The 16,309-nt window shown below is 43.5% G+C and overlaps 1 protein-coding gene across 1 annotated transcript in view; it reads left to right on the top strand.

Annotated features, from left to right (window-relative positions):
• KDR (kinase insert domain receptor) overlaps positions 1-16,309 on the top strand; it is a 55,574-nt gene that overhangs the window by 12,919 nt on the left and 26,346 nt on the right. The window contains exons 6-12 of the mRNA XM_077301998.1: positions 3,177-3,325; positions 5,932-6,103; positions 7,319-7,430; positions 7,691-7,854; positions 10,759-10,915; positions 14,047-14,170; positions 15,443-15,551. Of these exons, the coding sequence (XP_077158113.1) occupies positions 3,177-3,325; positions 5,932-6,103; positions 7,319-7,430; positions 7,691-7,854; positions 10,759-10,915; positions 14,047-14,170; positions 15,443-15,551 (987 nt within the window). The remainder of the gene's footprint in view (positions 1-3,176; positions 3,326-5,931; positions 6,104-7,318; positions 7,431-7,690; positions 7,855-10,758; positions 10,916-14,046; positions 14,171-15,442; positions 15,552-16,309) is intronic.

Here is a 16,309-nt window from a genome sequence, read left to right as displayed (position 1 = left end):
ATATTTGTTACTCTCTGTGGATATCTTATTGGTTATACTGATTATGTATTGATTATAAATCCCTCCCACCAAGTCAGATCCTATGACTCCCCTTCACTAAGGCTTCCTTCATCATAGAAAGGCTTCCTCTGGTGGGGAAATATAGTTCTCTGTGGGAGGAGAAAGTCCATTGGAGGAAGCCTTTGTCTGCTGAAGGATGACTTCATGGTCCTAATAATGGCTCAAAGGTCTCTACTTGGCATAGTGGAAGAGCCCGTTTGGTGAAGTGGTTAAGAGAGGCGGCCTCTAATCTGGAGAACCAGATTTGATTCCCCACTCCTCCACATGCAGCCAGCTGGATGACCTTGCCCCTGTGACAGTTCTCTCAGAGTTTTCTCAGCCTCACCTACCACACAGGATGTCTGTTGTGGAGAAAGAAAGGATAGGTGATCATAAGCTGCTTTGCGACACATGAGGCCTGTTGGGTGACCATGGGTCAGTCACATGTCTCTCAGAGCTCTCTCAAACCCATCTTCCTCACAAAAGGTGCCTGTTGTGGGGAGAGGAACGGAAGGCAATTGTAAACTGCTTTGACTCTTTTGGGTAGTAAAAATCAGGGTACAAAAAACAGGAGAATCATAGGATCCAGCTTAGCCGAAGTGAGTCCCAGGATCCAACCAACTGTTTCCTGTATGTAGGGTTGCTAAGGATGGAAAATACCTGCTGATTTTGGGGGTGCAGCCTGGGGAGGCTGAGGTTTGGAGAGGGAAGGGACTTCAGCTAGGTATGATGTCATACAGCCCACCTTACAAAGCATCTTCTCCAGAGAACTGTTGTCTGGAGACCCAATGTAATTCTGGGAAATATCCAGCGACCACCTGGATGGATATTGGCAATCCTAGATGGAACAGAGCGAAGGCAATATATGATAGCATGAAAATGCATTGGGTACTTTGACTAAAGAGTCTAAATCCTTAGACTAAGGTAAAGGTAAAGGTATCCCCTGTGCAAGCACCGTGTCATGTCTGACCCTTGGGGTGACGCCCTCTAGCGTTTTCATGGCAGACTCAATACAGGGTGGTTTGCCAGTGCCTTCCCCAGTCATTACCGTTTACCCCCCAGCAAGCTGGGTACTCATCCTTAGACTAGACTCATACATAATCCATATGTCAGTTTTCTCAGAAGTTAATATTTTTTTAATAAAGTACTTCTATCTTTGAACCGGAAACATCACTTTTTTGTCTTCTGCGTTTATTTAGGTATTTATTTAGGTATTTATTTAGGTATTTATTTAGGTATTATATATATATATATATATATATATATATATATATATATATATATATATATATGTGTATGTATGTATGTATGTATGTATGTATGTATGTATGTATGTATGTATGTATGTATACCTCCCCTTTTCTCCTCAATGGGGATCCCAAGCATTTTATGACATTGTTCTCCACTCCTCCATTTTATCCTCTGAGCTCTGACACCCTAAACCTTCTGCTGAAACAAATGTTGTTAGCTTTTAAGGCGCTATATTGCTGTAACAGACTAAATCAATCAATCTCACAGCTACCCTTTTAGAATTCTCTTCCCCTTGTGTTCAGCCTGATAATGAAAGTCTTCTGCCTTCACGGCAATCTATAATATGTCATTATTTCTGAACCACAAATCCTCTTTCCTGCAAACCAAAATGCTGGCTGAATAATACATTCTTCATACATTGAACTCAAACCAGGATGCCAGACTAATTTAATACCAATTGGTAGACCAAGGGCAAGCCATTGCATGGTTTAGATGTAACAACAATCTATAGTTCACTTTGCAAGTGGAAGTTGTTAATTATAGCATTGTTAGAGGGTGCATGAGGGAGAAGTACATGAGGTAGAAGATCAAGGATATGACCTTCACAGATGATCGCAAAACTAGGAACCATGGCTTGGAGCTAGGCTTGTGGGATCATATCATTCATTCTTCTGTGTAGACAGAAGAGCATGGCTGAGAGAGCATGGCCTCATGAGTATGGCTGAGAGAATGCCTTCGTCCCTTAATGCAGGGGTGATCAACCTGTGGTTCTCCAGATGTCCATGTACTACAATTCCCATGAGCTACAATTCCCAGATGTCCATGTACTACAATTCACATGGGCTCATGGGAATTGTAGTACATGGACATCTGGAGGACCACAGGTTGACTACCCCTGCCTTAATGAGCTGAAGGCATTGTGAAAGCATCATATTCCTCCCACTGGGTTGGAGGTAATTCCATGGACAGAAGGGATTGCCATCTATGGAATGTGATGTCCTTCCCCTCCCCCTGCAACCCCAAACGTCTTCCAAAGAATTCCTCCTGAGCTGACAGCTGAGTGGTAGGACCACTGCAGGAAGGAGAAATAAGCAAAAACTAACTCACCTGTTCACAGACATCCTCCTCTGGTTCCAACCCACTTATTCCCCAGACTGGGCTATTTGAATTAGGCAGAGTCTTGCCCATTCTAGTGCAAGGAATTCCTTCCAATTTCAGGATATTGCTGAGATGAGGAAACAGTCCAAATTGACAATCTATTTATAGTTTGCTGGAAACTGCCAGGAGTATAGACGTTGTCAAAGAAAAAAGAGGAAAAGAATGGAAAGAGGGACCCCTGGGAAAGGGCATTCCTGACTCCTCACACAATTGACTTTGGATTCTGGTCTGGATTATCATTTCCCTTTTTGTTTCTTGATGACCTAAGGGACAGCGGGGGGAAAGCAAGGAAGGAGAGATTGTACATTGTTAACAGATATATTTTTTTCAATTCAGTTTGAACACTTTATTTGCTTTATATTTTATTTTAAAAGAGTAAATGAAATGTTAAAAGTTTACTCCTAGGTGTGTTTTCAGTTGTTGTTTTTTTTTGGGGGGGGGGTGATGTTTAACACGTATGGCAGGGGTAATCAAACTGTGGTCCTCTAGATGTCCATGGACTACAATTCCCATGAGCCCTTGCCAGCATTTCCTGGCAGGGGTTCATGGGAATTGTAGTCCATGAACATCTGGAGGACCACAGGTTGACTACCCCTGGCATAAGGTATGCAAAACACCAGATAGGATAGATGGAGAACTCCAGGTGAAGCCCCATCATTTAATCTGACCTACTGTACTTGGTTTCATCTTGCAGAGTTTCTTATTTATTCTTGCCTCTTCCCCCTTAGGCTTTAAAATTCATGATCTCACTATAAATCCTCCTCACCAAGTCGAGCTGGTGGCAGGAGAGAAGCTCTCTCTAAATTGTACCGCAAAGACAGAACTGAATGTGGGAATTGAATTTGGTTGGGATGTCCCGTCCAGCAAGACAAATGAGGTAATTTGACTTTCAAGAAGAATCTCTTTCAAAGAAATGATGTTTCCTTTTGAACTCTCAGAACTCCATACTAGTCTTTCTTCTGTCAATATTTTAAGAAGTGCACATACAAAAGAAAGCTTATACCCAGAACCAAACTTAGTTGGTCTTAATTTGTTCGGTTGCCTCAGACCAATCCTGCTACCCACATGAATCGGTTTAGTTCTATATTATTTCAAATACCCTCCATTAGATTTGAACTTTGAGCATTTTCTGAACCATGTCTTTCTTCCTGCAAACAAATAGTCAGTCCTGTCTTTCCTCCATTTCATTGAAGCAGGAGATGCTTCAAAAGAACCCAGGAAGCACCAGCATTGTATGTGCAGAGGGCACACCCTCAGGAAACATTTGCTTGCCTCCATCACAGGAGGTAGCTTGGCTTGTGACTTTCCTACGCTTTACGATTGGCCCAGTTCCCCAGGGCAGCCATTATGTGGTGGTGTCCATTCTGTAAATTCTAAATCTGTTCACTGGTTCAACAAAATTAGGGACCCAAGTGCTACACATTAAGGCGTGAATTGACTCCAGGTTATTAGGATAAACCTTCTTTGGCTGTATCCTAAATGGCTTTGAACAAGCAGTTGAGCTTCATTAATGAAAAGTGATCATGTTTTATATGTGACTGATGATAGCTTTGCAGCAGATTTTCTCAGGAATTCTTATGACCATCATTGCAAACAAGGCACAGAATTCAGTACTTGCCGGTGTTTTTAGTCATTCAGCAACTGTGGGCTGTTTGTATAACTACAGCAGTGATAATATACTTTTGACATCTTTCACTACATTGCAGGTTTACCAGGATCAGCTGTCTGGCACATTCTATGCATTTATAGAGCCGTTTTGTTTCTTCCATCTTCAATTCTTCACATAAGTTCTACCCCTTTTGCCTCAGTCTTCTGGTTTTGGGACAGATGCAATCCAGTCATTAAAATGTGACTTGTATTTGCTAGACCACATTCCACATTCTGTTAGAAATGTTTCCCTTATCGATTTAGAATGTTTTAAGCCTGCCCTTTCTCCTAGAAGTTCAGAGAGGAACACACTCTTTCTCGCTTTATCTATTTTATCCTTAAAACAACTCAGCTATTTTGTGAGGTAGATTAGTCATCCAGTGAGTGTCATGGCAAGTGGGGATTTAATCTGAGTCTCCAAGGTTCCAGTTTCAACCTCTGCACCATACTAGTTCATGTCTTGTACAAGTCACTATTTTTAATTCCATTCAAAATAGGATGCATTGCATAAAAATAGTAAATATGGGTGTGTCTATGTCTTTATTCAGGTAAGTGGCCTGTTGGTCTGAAGCATCAGAGCAAAGTTTGAGTCGTGTGGCCCCTTTCAGACCAACAGAGTTGAATTCTGGGTATAAGCTTGTGCATGCACACTTTTTCAGATATATTGATCATAACGTATGTATTGTGATAGGCATACATTATTTATTTATTGTATGGCATGTGTGTTACGTAGCCAGGAGATCCTAGCATTGTGTGATAGCCAGGCAAGAGAGATTCAGAGGTGGTCTGCTGTTGCCTGCCCCCATGTCACGACCTTGGTATGCCTTGGAGGTTGCCCTTTCAAGGGCTAGCCAGGGCTGACCCTGCTTAGATTTCAAGATCGGATGATCCAGGTTGGGCTATCCTGGTTGGGCATAGACATCCATGCAGCATTAGTGATAGTTTTGTATGGTAAATGGCCAAGAGTCCAGAATTCAAATTTCCTACCCTTCTGCCATTTCCTTAACAGTCCTGCCAAGTTTCCCCCAGTCATGGAAATTTGTACAGGAAGGTCCTCAGGTGCTGTGCTGTATTTATAACTACCCTAAATTTTGGATTAGCCGTCTTGAATGTGAGACATCTGTAAGATTAAATTAAGAGCCTCCTTTCTGGAGAAAACGTTGAAGTTTCCAAACAGATAGCCAAATATTATGCCATAAAGTGCAAATTACACCAAAAGCATGTTATTTGAAATCTTTCATGCCTTCGGTATACTAGCCCTGATACGTTTTTAGCTCAATTCTGTTTTAAACATCCGATTAATAAGTATGTATTTACTGTTAAGCATTATTCATTGTCGCAATTTATTAGATTGCAATTTTAAATGTTGTGCAGGTTTTACAGCATGCTCAGAACTATATATTCCAAATAAATCTGAAATTTGAAAGGCACCTGTAGAATCTGGAAAACCTTAAGGTGCTGAAACAAGCACTGAGGGTAGCCAGTTGCCAGGCAAATCACAGCAACTGCTAAACTTCTGTCTGACCAACCATTGAAGCAAGGTTTAGCCTGCAAACATATCAATACCCCCAGCTCCCCATGCATAAATAGTTTGTGACACATTGACCACAGGCCTGATTCTCATCCAATTTACAAAATTTTACCAGGAAGGCATCCTTGGTTCCCACAGGTGAATAAGTGAGCATCTGGATGCCATCCTGCTCTAAAAGTACAGGAGTCCTATTTTCGTTTGCATCCAATCAGCCTCTGAAAAATCTGCCCAATTTTTTTTGCATGTGTTTAAAGGAAAGCCTAAAAGGGCAACGCTGACATGAATTGTTTTGACCTGTATTCTAGAAAAAGCACATTACAGTCAGGGATTTAAAGACATCATTGGGCAGTGAAATGAAGAAGTTTGTAAGCACCCTCACCATAGAACATGTGACCTTGAACGACAGAGGACGGTACAGTTGCACGGCCTCCAGCACTCGAATGACTAAGAGAAGCAGCATCAATGTGATTGTCCATGGTGAGGAATTCCTCTGCATTTACATCTCTGTGGCACTTGGGAAAAGACATATCACGGACAACGATGCAAATAAAACATTGGCAAAATGAGGGGTGCCAGCTCTGGATTGAGAGCGGCTGAAGCTTTGGGGAGTGGGTGGGTTTGGGTAGGAGAGGACCTGAGCAATGCCATACCATTTACCCTCCAAAGCAGCCATATTCTCCAGGGGTTCTGATCTCTGTGGTCTGGAGACCACTTGTAATTCTGGTCAATCTCCGGCCACCACCTGGAGGTTGGAAAGAACAGGAATCAAAATAGGCTGAACAATAAAACTTCATTGGTACCAATGAATCTTTGTATTCCAGGTTGAGAACCACTGCCCTAGAAGGACTATATTATTATTAGAACTAGTAATCAAGCCCGCTGCAGCTAAATGCAGCGGGCGCTAGGCACTTACTGTGGGTGGGTGTCTTTCTTCGGCGTCGGTGTTCCAGCGGCGGCGGTCTGATGGGCGGTGGCTGGCTTGGTCAGCATTCTTTCAGCGGTGGCGGCCAGACTCGGCGAGAGGCGCTTCGCGCTTCTCGCCGCGTCAGGCCGCCAGGCAGGGAGCCCCCGGCAGCCACGCTTCGCACGACTGCCAGGGGCTCCCTCAGGCGGCGGCCTGACATGGTGAGAGGCGCAAAGCGCCTCTCACCGCATCAGGCCGGGAGTAACTGCGAGCCGCACTGTGCGCGGTTCGCAGTTGCTGGGGCTGGGAATCGGAGGGACCAATCGGCAGCCGCTTTGCGCCTGCCGATTGGTCCCTCCGATTGTCTGTCGTGAGGAAGGGTCCAATCCGGACCCTTCCTCATCACGGACAAATCCCACCTCAAGACCCCTTAACCATTTATTTAGTCAAACTGTGGTCCTCTTATTTAGTCAAACTGTGGCGGTTTAAAGATGTCATTCAGCATTTAAGAAAACAGCCTCTGGCTCATCATTATAACAACAGTGTAAAATTCTGGACTCAAATTATTGGATTCAGAAGGTTTGGGAAGTGCCACAAAACCTCAGAACATAACCAAGTAAAGGATATCAGACATGCTGGCAAAGTTCTTAACCTCTGTCTTAGTGTAGGCAAAAGCCTACAGAACTTTTCTGTGGGTTGGTCCTTTTGCCTTTTTGTCTCCATTTAAAGTATATGATCAATAAACTAGATCTGAATTTCTGTTTTTGTGCTTTCCTCCCCTCTGACAGAAAAGCCTTTCATCAATTTGGGCAGGATGCCATCTTTGGTGGAAACAAGGTTGAGTGAACCAGTCAGAATTCCTGTGAAATTCACAGCATATCCATCTCCAGAATTCAAATGGTAAGAAAGCAAAGCACTCAATAGTATATCATAGATTTAGTATGGCTCTAAGCATCAGTTGTAGATTTAGAAAACCAGCTGCTGAGCTAACCAGGTGGCCTTCAGTGCCATTTTTTCTTAGTCTGGCCTACCTCATCAGGTTGTTGTGAGGCCCATTGCTGTGAACATCTCACAAGGAGTGACTATGAATGAGAAGTGACATCGTGTTTGCGTATTGTATCTAAAGCATACCCAAAGGCTGTTTTGTCTCCTTTTTTCAGGTATAAAAATGGAAAATCCCTCACTGCAAACCGCATCCTTAAACTTGGCCACTCCTTGACTATTTCTGAAACAAGCGAAAGGGATGCTGGGAATTATACGGTTGTGCTGACCAACCCTATTAACAAGGAACAGGAGAGACACACATTTCGTCTGGTAGTGAATGGTAAAGTTCTTAATTTTTTTAAAAAAATTATTTTCCAGTAAATTACAAGCTAGAAAAGGAAAGAGATAAGGAATGAGCTTTTGCAAACATTTCACAAATTTGTCTCTGTGTCCTTTTAGCCATCACAGGCATTCTCAGATCTTCTCACACCAAGAGCTCATCTGCAGCTCTCGGTGTTTCCATCCGGAAGCAATGCTAAGTCTTGCTGCTATTGTCACGTAGAAAATAATTCTGCACTGTCCTTAGGTAACACTGTTCGCAAAACACTCGATAACATATATTTTGATTCGCATTCAAATTTACATTTTAACAGAGTTTGCAACTTAGTATGAACTTTTATCCAATTTTTTAAACCAATTTGCAATTCCGCCGCGTATGAAAAAAGGACCCTACTGTTTCATGACATTTCCAACATTTCCCTTCACTTTGATCAGACATTTTCCAAATCACTTTGGTGTGTCAAATACCACCTAAGTGACATTTTGTACCGGTTTTCTCGTATGGCCTGGCATTTTGTCAGTTTCACAGTTTTACACCATAAATGTTCCCAGTCTTCAACCATGATAGGTTCTCCAGGTAAAGTTCTTTTCAACCCACCTCTCTCCATTGTCCAAAATTTCAGACAAAATGTTGCTGTATGGACATGGGTTATTGAATAGGGTCGCCAAACGTAGGGAGGTGGCTGGAAATCTCTCACATTTACAACTGACCTCCAGACAAAAGACACAGTTTCCCGTGGAGAAAATGACCACTTTGGAAGGGGGACTCCAAGACATTATACCCTGCTGAGGTCCCTCTTCAAACCCTGCCCTCCTCAGGCTCCTTCCCCAAAATCTCCAGGTATGGCATTATACCCTACCGAGATACTGCCCCTTCCTATACCCTGCCCTCCCAGGCTCCACAGTTAAAGTTACCAATCTCACAAGGGGGCCTGGAGATCTCCTGTGATGACAACTAACCTCCAAATTACAGAGATTTATCTCTTCTGGAGTAAATAGCGATGTGGCATCACAGCCCTATTGGGCCCCTGTGTCTCCCGTGCTAAACTGACATTCCCTGACAAGCAGTCTGAACGGTAAATTAATAGAGCCCCTCATGCATACGGGTGGTTTAGCTTTGAGGGCCACAAGTGATGTGCACACACTCTATTTATTCCGTTTGATTTCTACATATTGTGCTCCCTTTGGTTGCCTGGCAAACCTTAATTTTTAAAAATTTTATTTAGAGGAAAAAACTGCTACATATATGACAGAACTGCTGTTTGAAGAAAATATAAGTACAAAGCTGGCATTTGACCATACATATCTTGTTCTTTTGCACCACCTTCATATCCCACACCACATACTGCAATTTTTTTCCAGAGTTTGCATTTTCCCGAAAGTTTGCATATGCAGTAGAAAAACTGATCAATTCTCATCTCAGTTTTTACTGTTTTTGATTACCCATTTCTTGTTTTTGCAAAAGTATTTTGTCTTCGAAGAGTTTTCTTAATAATTTTTTTTTTTGGCCTTGATGTTCGCTGTGTATATTGTTGTTTTGCCTTTGTGTCCTGCTCTTTTCCTGCCTTCAGGGATCCCTCCCGTACATCACGAGACCTCCCCCAGCTGTCTTTGGGTGCCTATCCCATCCTTCCTGTTCTCCCCTGCCTCTCCTCTTCCTCCTCCATTTGGCTGCTCAGGAAACAGTGTTGTCTGCAGCTTCATAAAAGGGCCTGTGTTTAATAGGAGAGATCCCCTGCTGTGCTGCTTCACATGGTAACAGTAGCTTCCTGATGAATGGAAGAGATTGGCTAGACCATCATTCATGTAATGGCTTGAGATGGCAGGAAAAATAAATGATAACCTAAAGCAGTGGTCCCCAACCTTTTTATCACCGGTGACCAGTCAACACTTGACAATTTTACTGAGGCCCGGGGGGGGGGGGGAGTCTTTTGCCGAGGGACGTCGGCGCCACTTGAGCCCCTGCTCCACTTGCTTTCCTGCAGTGCCATGCTGAGGGGGAGCCCCAGCCATGGCGGCCGCTGGAGAGCACCAAAGTGAGCCAGCGGCAGAGTGGAGGGCAGCCCCTGAGGGGGCAGCTGGGGAGGTGGACAAAGAGGAGCTGCGCCCGGTACCAACTGATCTACGGACCAGTACCGGTCTACGGACTGGGGGTTGGGGACCACTGACCTAAAGGACAACTTCTGGACTACTAGAGTAGGAATAATCCTCATTTTGGCCCTGGGAACTATTGGGAATCAAGTTTGTCATTGTCTGCATAGGCCAGTTCTAAATTCTGTATCTTGGGCTTCAATCTTACAGTTTCCTGGAGTAATCTCTGTTGAATAAAATGTGGCTTAATATTGTTCTTTTGGTTACTCTGTTGGAATAGTAGGATGGAATGTTGAGAAAGAGGTTTATAGAGCGAGATTATTTCTCATTAAGAGTACTGAAAATCAGATTTGCCAGTTGCCTTGCATTATGAAGGCTACCCATCCTCTTCTTTTTCATAACCACTCCACCCTGTTTCACAAACTTCTCTTTCTTACTTGATTATTTTATTATTACTCAGTGAGTCAACCGCAGTTGTGAATAGAATGGTCATGGCTGCGTCACTCGATAATTGCAGTTGCTGCTGCTGAAGATGTAGTTGTGAGTTCCTACATTGTGCAGGAGGTTGGACTAGATGACCCTGGAGGTCCCTCCCAACTCTGTGATTCTGAGATGAATAAGCAGCTTCATCATATGATCATATGTGGCTTCAACAGCAAATCTAAGGAATGTTCCAGTACTCCTGCATTCTCCCTTTTTAAAAAATAGCACATCAGTACCCAAGAAATGTCTTGACCAGCAAACAAAACCAATACTGAATACAGTTGAAGGAATTCATTAATCTCATTCTTGTATCTATGTTCTTCTTCTGCAGTCCTACCGCAAATTGGGGAGAATGCTCTGTTAGCACCAGTGGATTCTTATAAGTATGGCTCCACTCAAGCCCTAACATGTACCGTGTACGCTGTTCCATCAGTGCCGAAGATTCGGTGGTACTGGCAGTTTGAAGAAGAATGTAGTTTCAACCCTCGGTAAGTACAGGATGGCTTTCCCATTATCTGGCATTGGCTCCTGTGGCTGTTGCTCTGACACTTCTAAAAAAGATCCAGTTGCTGTATCTGTTTTTCTTTTCTGGTTGGGATACAGCATACCAAGGATGCTTCCTTATCTCTGATGTCAACATAAGGACCCCTAAGACCAGCTGAAAGTTCCCACTTGCCATTTGAGTGCCAATTTAAGACATTATGCATATGGACCATGGCATTAATACTATGGATCTGCCTTTTCTTGGAGATCAAGGCAGAGTAACGTTTAGAAGCAGTAGAAAATCTGATATATCTAGAAAACTTGTCTGACATCTTCTTTTGCAATTAGAGGCATTAACTTGTGGACTAGCAGCCAGCTTGTTGCAGTGATTAAGAGCAGTGACTTCTAGTCCTCCTCCTCATGCAGCTGTCTGGGTGACCTGGGACTTCCCTGTGTTCTCACAGAGCAATTCTGTCAGAGCTCTCTCAGCCCCATCTACCTCATAGGGCATCTGTTGTGGGGAGAAGAAGGGAATGATGATTGAAAGCCGCTTTGAGACTCTCCTGGGGAATGAAAAGTGTGATAAAAACAAACTCTTCTCTTCTTAAAGAAAATACAAGAAGTATTGCCAAAATGCTGAACTACTCTTGTCAGCTGTTTAGGTGCTTTTTTCATTAGAAAAATTCCTTTTTCTGGCATTGTGAGCTAGTTTGATGCCATATAGCCAATAGGATTTGGCTGTGTGATGATATCACAAAGCCAGTACAGAGTGAGGGCAATACTTCCTGTCACCACTCTTTGAGGATGATCCTTTCCAGTCTGAACCATGTCGGCAGTGTGGTGATGCTGTTTTGGGTCAGGCAATATATAATATCATGGAGCCAAATTCATTTTAAGTGTACTCACTTTGAAAGTCCATTGTCCCACCCCACCCTCAGGATCAGTAAAAATATGTACCAATTTCATCTTTGCCCTAGAATATGCAAAGCCCTGAGTTTGGGCCCAAATGTTTGTGTGATTTTGATTAGTGCAGTTGATTGAAGTGGCTCTTTGATATGGTAAACCTGGATAGTAAATCTAGCTTTGGCCTACAAGACGAGCAGAGGCAGTATGAAAACATTAATTTCCCCCTACTTGGCAGCAGACACAATTTCCTGCAACTCCGTTGTGACTTTGTGTCTACAGAAGCACTTGGGAATCAGTGCTGTAACACATGTTGCCACTGACATTAAAGTGGCTGATGACTTCCTCCTGATCCCCTCCCCAACGATGGCTAAAGTCCCACTGTGTCATAGACATGACCAAGTTAGTCTTGATTTAAAAACCATTTATTGCTCAATGTGGGACACAGTACATTCAGGAAGGCTGTCCTTACTGTGGGGGGTGGGGGGGGACCTTTCTTGTTTTTTCTGGAAGTAAAGTGGTTTAGTGATGGTGTTCTGGTGGAAAAGGGATCCCAGTTCCTTTTTATTCCTGCATGCCTTATTCTCTTGTACTGCAATCCTGCATACAGGTAAGCAGCTGAAATCTAGTTGAAGACAATGAGATGCCAACTGTTTAACTGCATGTAGGATATGAGCCTTGGTCAACTGTCCTAGGGAAGTAACCACAATTCAGAAAGGGGTGTTTTGTTTCATTTATGCTCTGGACAGATCTTGGTATGTTTGTTCTTATTTCCACTGCTGGAGGCAACAGTGTCTTATTTCTGTGACCGTGTATCTTGGAGGAAGCATCTTGACTGATGCTAGGGAATGACCGAAACAACTGCTGACCAAGGGCCGCTCCACTTCCCTTATCTGGGTTTTGCACAAGGGCAGACTTCCTTTTAGGAATTCTTTTTCTTTTTTTAAAGGAGTCAGCTTTCCTGTTGTTGTTTTCATAAAACGACTTCCACTCTCGTCTTCCTTGAGTGCCTTGTCATTTCCCTACACAAGGCCCAGTGTCCTAGAGAAAGACTTGAAGGAGCCCAGTGATTTCTGTGTTGCTCTCTGTCTTCCTCTTGAACGGAATTAACTCAGATTGTCACTTTTATGAATGGGATGCTTGTTCCCAGAATAGCTGCCATGCCCTGTTCCCCTGCCCCCCATCAGTACCCCAGCTGGGCTGACCAACTCGGAATAATGAAAGAATTTACCTCTAGGCTCTGGGAATTCCTATTTTTATTGAGCCAAAAAGGCCTGGAAGGTTGGATGTCATTCGAGAGTATTTATTCTCCTCCTCCTCTACAAGGTTCACAGGGCCTTGCAAGGAACGTTCGGTAGACTTCAGTCTAATGATATGGAACCTAATAAAGCGCTCTCATAATTTACTACTATGCATTAACCCAATTTGGGTTAATACACAAATTTCATAGGACCCATAGAATCATAGAGTTGGAAGGGGCCATACAGGCCATCTAGTCCAACCCCCTGCTCTATGCAGGATCAGCCCTAAGCATCCTAAAGCATCCAAGAAAAGTGTGTATCCAACCTTTGCTTGAAGGCTGCCAGTGAGGGGGAGCTCACCACCTCCTTAGGCAGCCTATTCCACTGCTGAACTACTCTGACTGTGAAAATATTTTTCCTGATATCTAGCCTATATCGTTGTACTTGTAGTTTAAACCCATTACTACGTGTCCTCTCCTCTGCAGCCAGCAGAAACAGCATCCTGCCCTCCTCCAAGTGACAACCTTTCAAATTCTTAAAGAGGGCTATCATGTCCCCTCTCAACCTCCTTTTCTCCAGGCTCCATGCCCCATGCCCCCATAGTAGTTTGGAGGTATCTTCCCTGTGTTCCTATCACTGTATTTATTTATTTATCCATGGTATGGCATGTGTAGGGTATCCAGGAGTTCTGAGGATTGTTTGCAGGCAGGCAAGGGGCATTCAGAAATGGTTTGTCATTCCTGCCTCAGCATCGTGACCCTTGGAGGACCTACCACTCGAATCCTTGGAAGTCTCCCATCCAAATGCTAGACAGGGTCGGCCCTGCTTAGCTTTCGAGATCTGATGTGGTTGGGCTTGTCTGGGCTATCTTGGTTGGGACCCATCTCTGTATTGTGAGCCTATGTCTTGTACATTTGATAAGGCAACCAAACAGCTTTAAAAAAGAAATACATAATTTTCAAAGAGAATTTTCTGTGATCTTTATTTCTCAGCCAAACTGGACTGCGGGATAATCCTTATTCCTGCAAGACATGGAAAGACATAACTGATAGAAGAGGTGGAAATCAAATTGAAACAGTCAAAAACCAATTTGTTGCCATAGCTGGGAAAATAAAGGTGAGCTAGTCATATTTTTGGGGTCCCTATATGAAATGACTTTTTTGAGTAGAATCTAATGTGTCTGTACATTTGTGAACCATGTAATAATTGGCCTGTTAATCCTAAATTATTATTATTAATTAATTTTATATACCCCCTCCCAATAGTTACAAGTTGAAATGCCCTTAGATGCACGGACATGATTCCTGAAACAGTTAGTGGGTGCCCCATGGAAATAAGTATGGTCATAGTTAGGGTTATCAGATCCATGGTGGGAAATTCCTGGAGATTTGGGGTGTGGAGTCTAAAGGAGGTGGGGGTTGGGGAGGGCAGGGTGCTCAGTGGAGTATTCTGCCCTAGAGTCTGCCTTCCAAAGTGACCATTTTCTCCAGGGGAACTGTTTTCCACATAAAGGCTCCATTGACTGGAGAGATTTCTGCAGGATTTCTTCAACAACAACCCCGCTAAACTTCAGCCTAAAATACCCCTCAAACTGCATAAGGAGGCCGTCAGATTACTGCAGTGGGAGTGAGGGATAGGATCCAACCCATGGGACTTAACTATTTGGGGTTGTTATAGCTCCAAGTTTATGCAAACTCATTGGAGAGTTAGTCCTGCTGAATACTGTGGGGCTGGAGTCCAGGTCAGGCTTTCCAAGTCAGGGTTTTGTGAAACCCTGGGGTTTCTTGATGGATCTGGAAGGGTTTCCTGAATGGGTGGTGGGTGGGAGTTCATGAATGCTTTATATAATTTTTAAATGTGTTAAACATTTATCAGTTGATGTGACCATCATGTTGACCCCTCCCCAAAATGGTCAATGATGGGCCTTGAGGGGGTGGGAAGGGAAGACATGCTTCACAACCATATTCTGCGTGATTGCACCACTTCTGGGTTTTCTCAAAGCCTGAAGAATGTTTCAGGGGTTTCTCAACAGTAAAAAAGTTGAGAAAGGCTGGTTTCGGTAGACATCCGTAGGTTTTGCCTCAGATAAAAAGCAAAATAGTCCTATTTTCAGTTAGATTAAATAATCCACTTTCAGTTAGATTAAAACTTGTTAGCATGATGATTTAGAAAGGTTAAACAATTTCACTTTTGTTTCCTGAACTGGGTAAGCAACAGGTCATGTAAGCTTCAGATACAAACAGGATACCTAAAACAATGGTGGGGCTGTGTTGCTCTGGAATTTATGATAGTTACGTGGTAACATGTTCTGCTGACTTATTGTGCGAGACTCAATTAAGCCCTCTGGCATCACTGCGGCATGAAATTGCTTGGCTTCTTCTCTTGTAGACTGTCAGCACTCTTGTAATCCAGGCAGCAAATGTGTCTGCTCTGTACAGATGTGTGGCTAGTAACAAAGCTGGAGAAGGTGAAAGAGTCATCTCCTTCCACGTTACCAGTAAGTATGACTCACAGACAATGCAAATATTAACCATTAATATGTCTGCCTTTGTTTCTACTAGAATTTCAGGATCTTTGCCCTTGTATACTGTAAAAGATGTTTTGAGATGGTTGGTAGGTAGGTAGGTAGGTAGGTAGAGCAGCTAGCTCATTTGCACTAAATTTCAGACCAAACCAAAATATGGGGAAATGTCATGCAATTATAAAAACTGTAAATTGGGAATTGGTCGTTTACATTAAGATCCTTTTTAGTGCTTTAAATCAGTGGTCCCCAACCCCCGGTCCGGAGACCGGTACCGGGCCGCAGCTCCTCCTCGTCCTCCTCCCCGGCTGCTGCCTCAAGGGCTGCCCTGCCACTCTGCCACTGGCTCACTTTTGGTGCTCTCCAGTGGCTGCCATGGCTGGGGATTCCCCTCAGCATGGCACTGTGCAGCTGCTGCTGGCAGCGCTCCCCCAGCGGGCGGTGGGAAGTCAGGGGTGCCGGTGGGAAAGCAAGTGGAGCAGGGGCTCAGGCGGTGGTGGTGATAATCGGCAAAAGACTACGCCCTCCCCGGGCCTCAGTAAAATTGTCAAGCATTGACTGGTCCCTGGTGATAAAAAGGTTGGGGACAACTGCTTTAAATTATTATGGATTTGATGGATTGCCAAACAATAAATGTACTTTGAACTAGTTAATAAATCATCATCATCATCATCTTATGACCCACGCTTCTCAAAAGACTCAGGGTGGGTAATACCAGAGAAAAATGATAGAAT

This window comes from Paroedura picta, chromosome 10, assembly GCF_049243985.1.
Source record: "Paroedura picta isolate Pp20150507F chromosome 10, Ppicta_v3.0, whole genome shotgun sequence".
NCBI classification, from domain to species: Eukaryota; Metazoa; Chordata; class Lepidosauria; order Squamata; family Gekkonidae; genus Paroedura; species Paroedura picta.
This window is presented reverse-complemented; position numbering and strand designations above follow the sequence as displayed.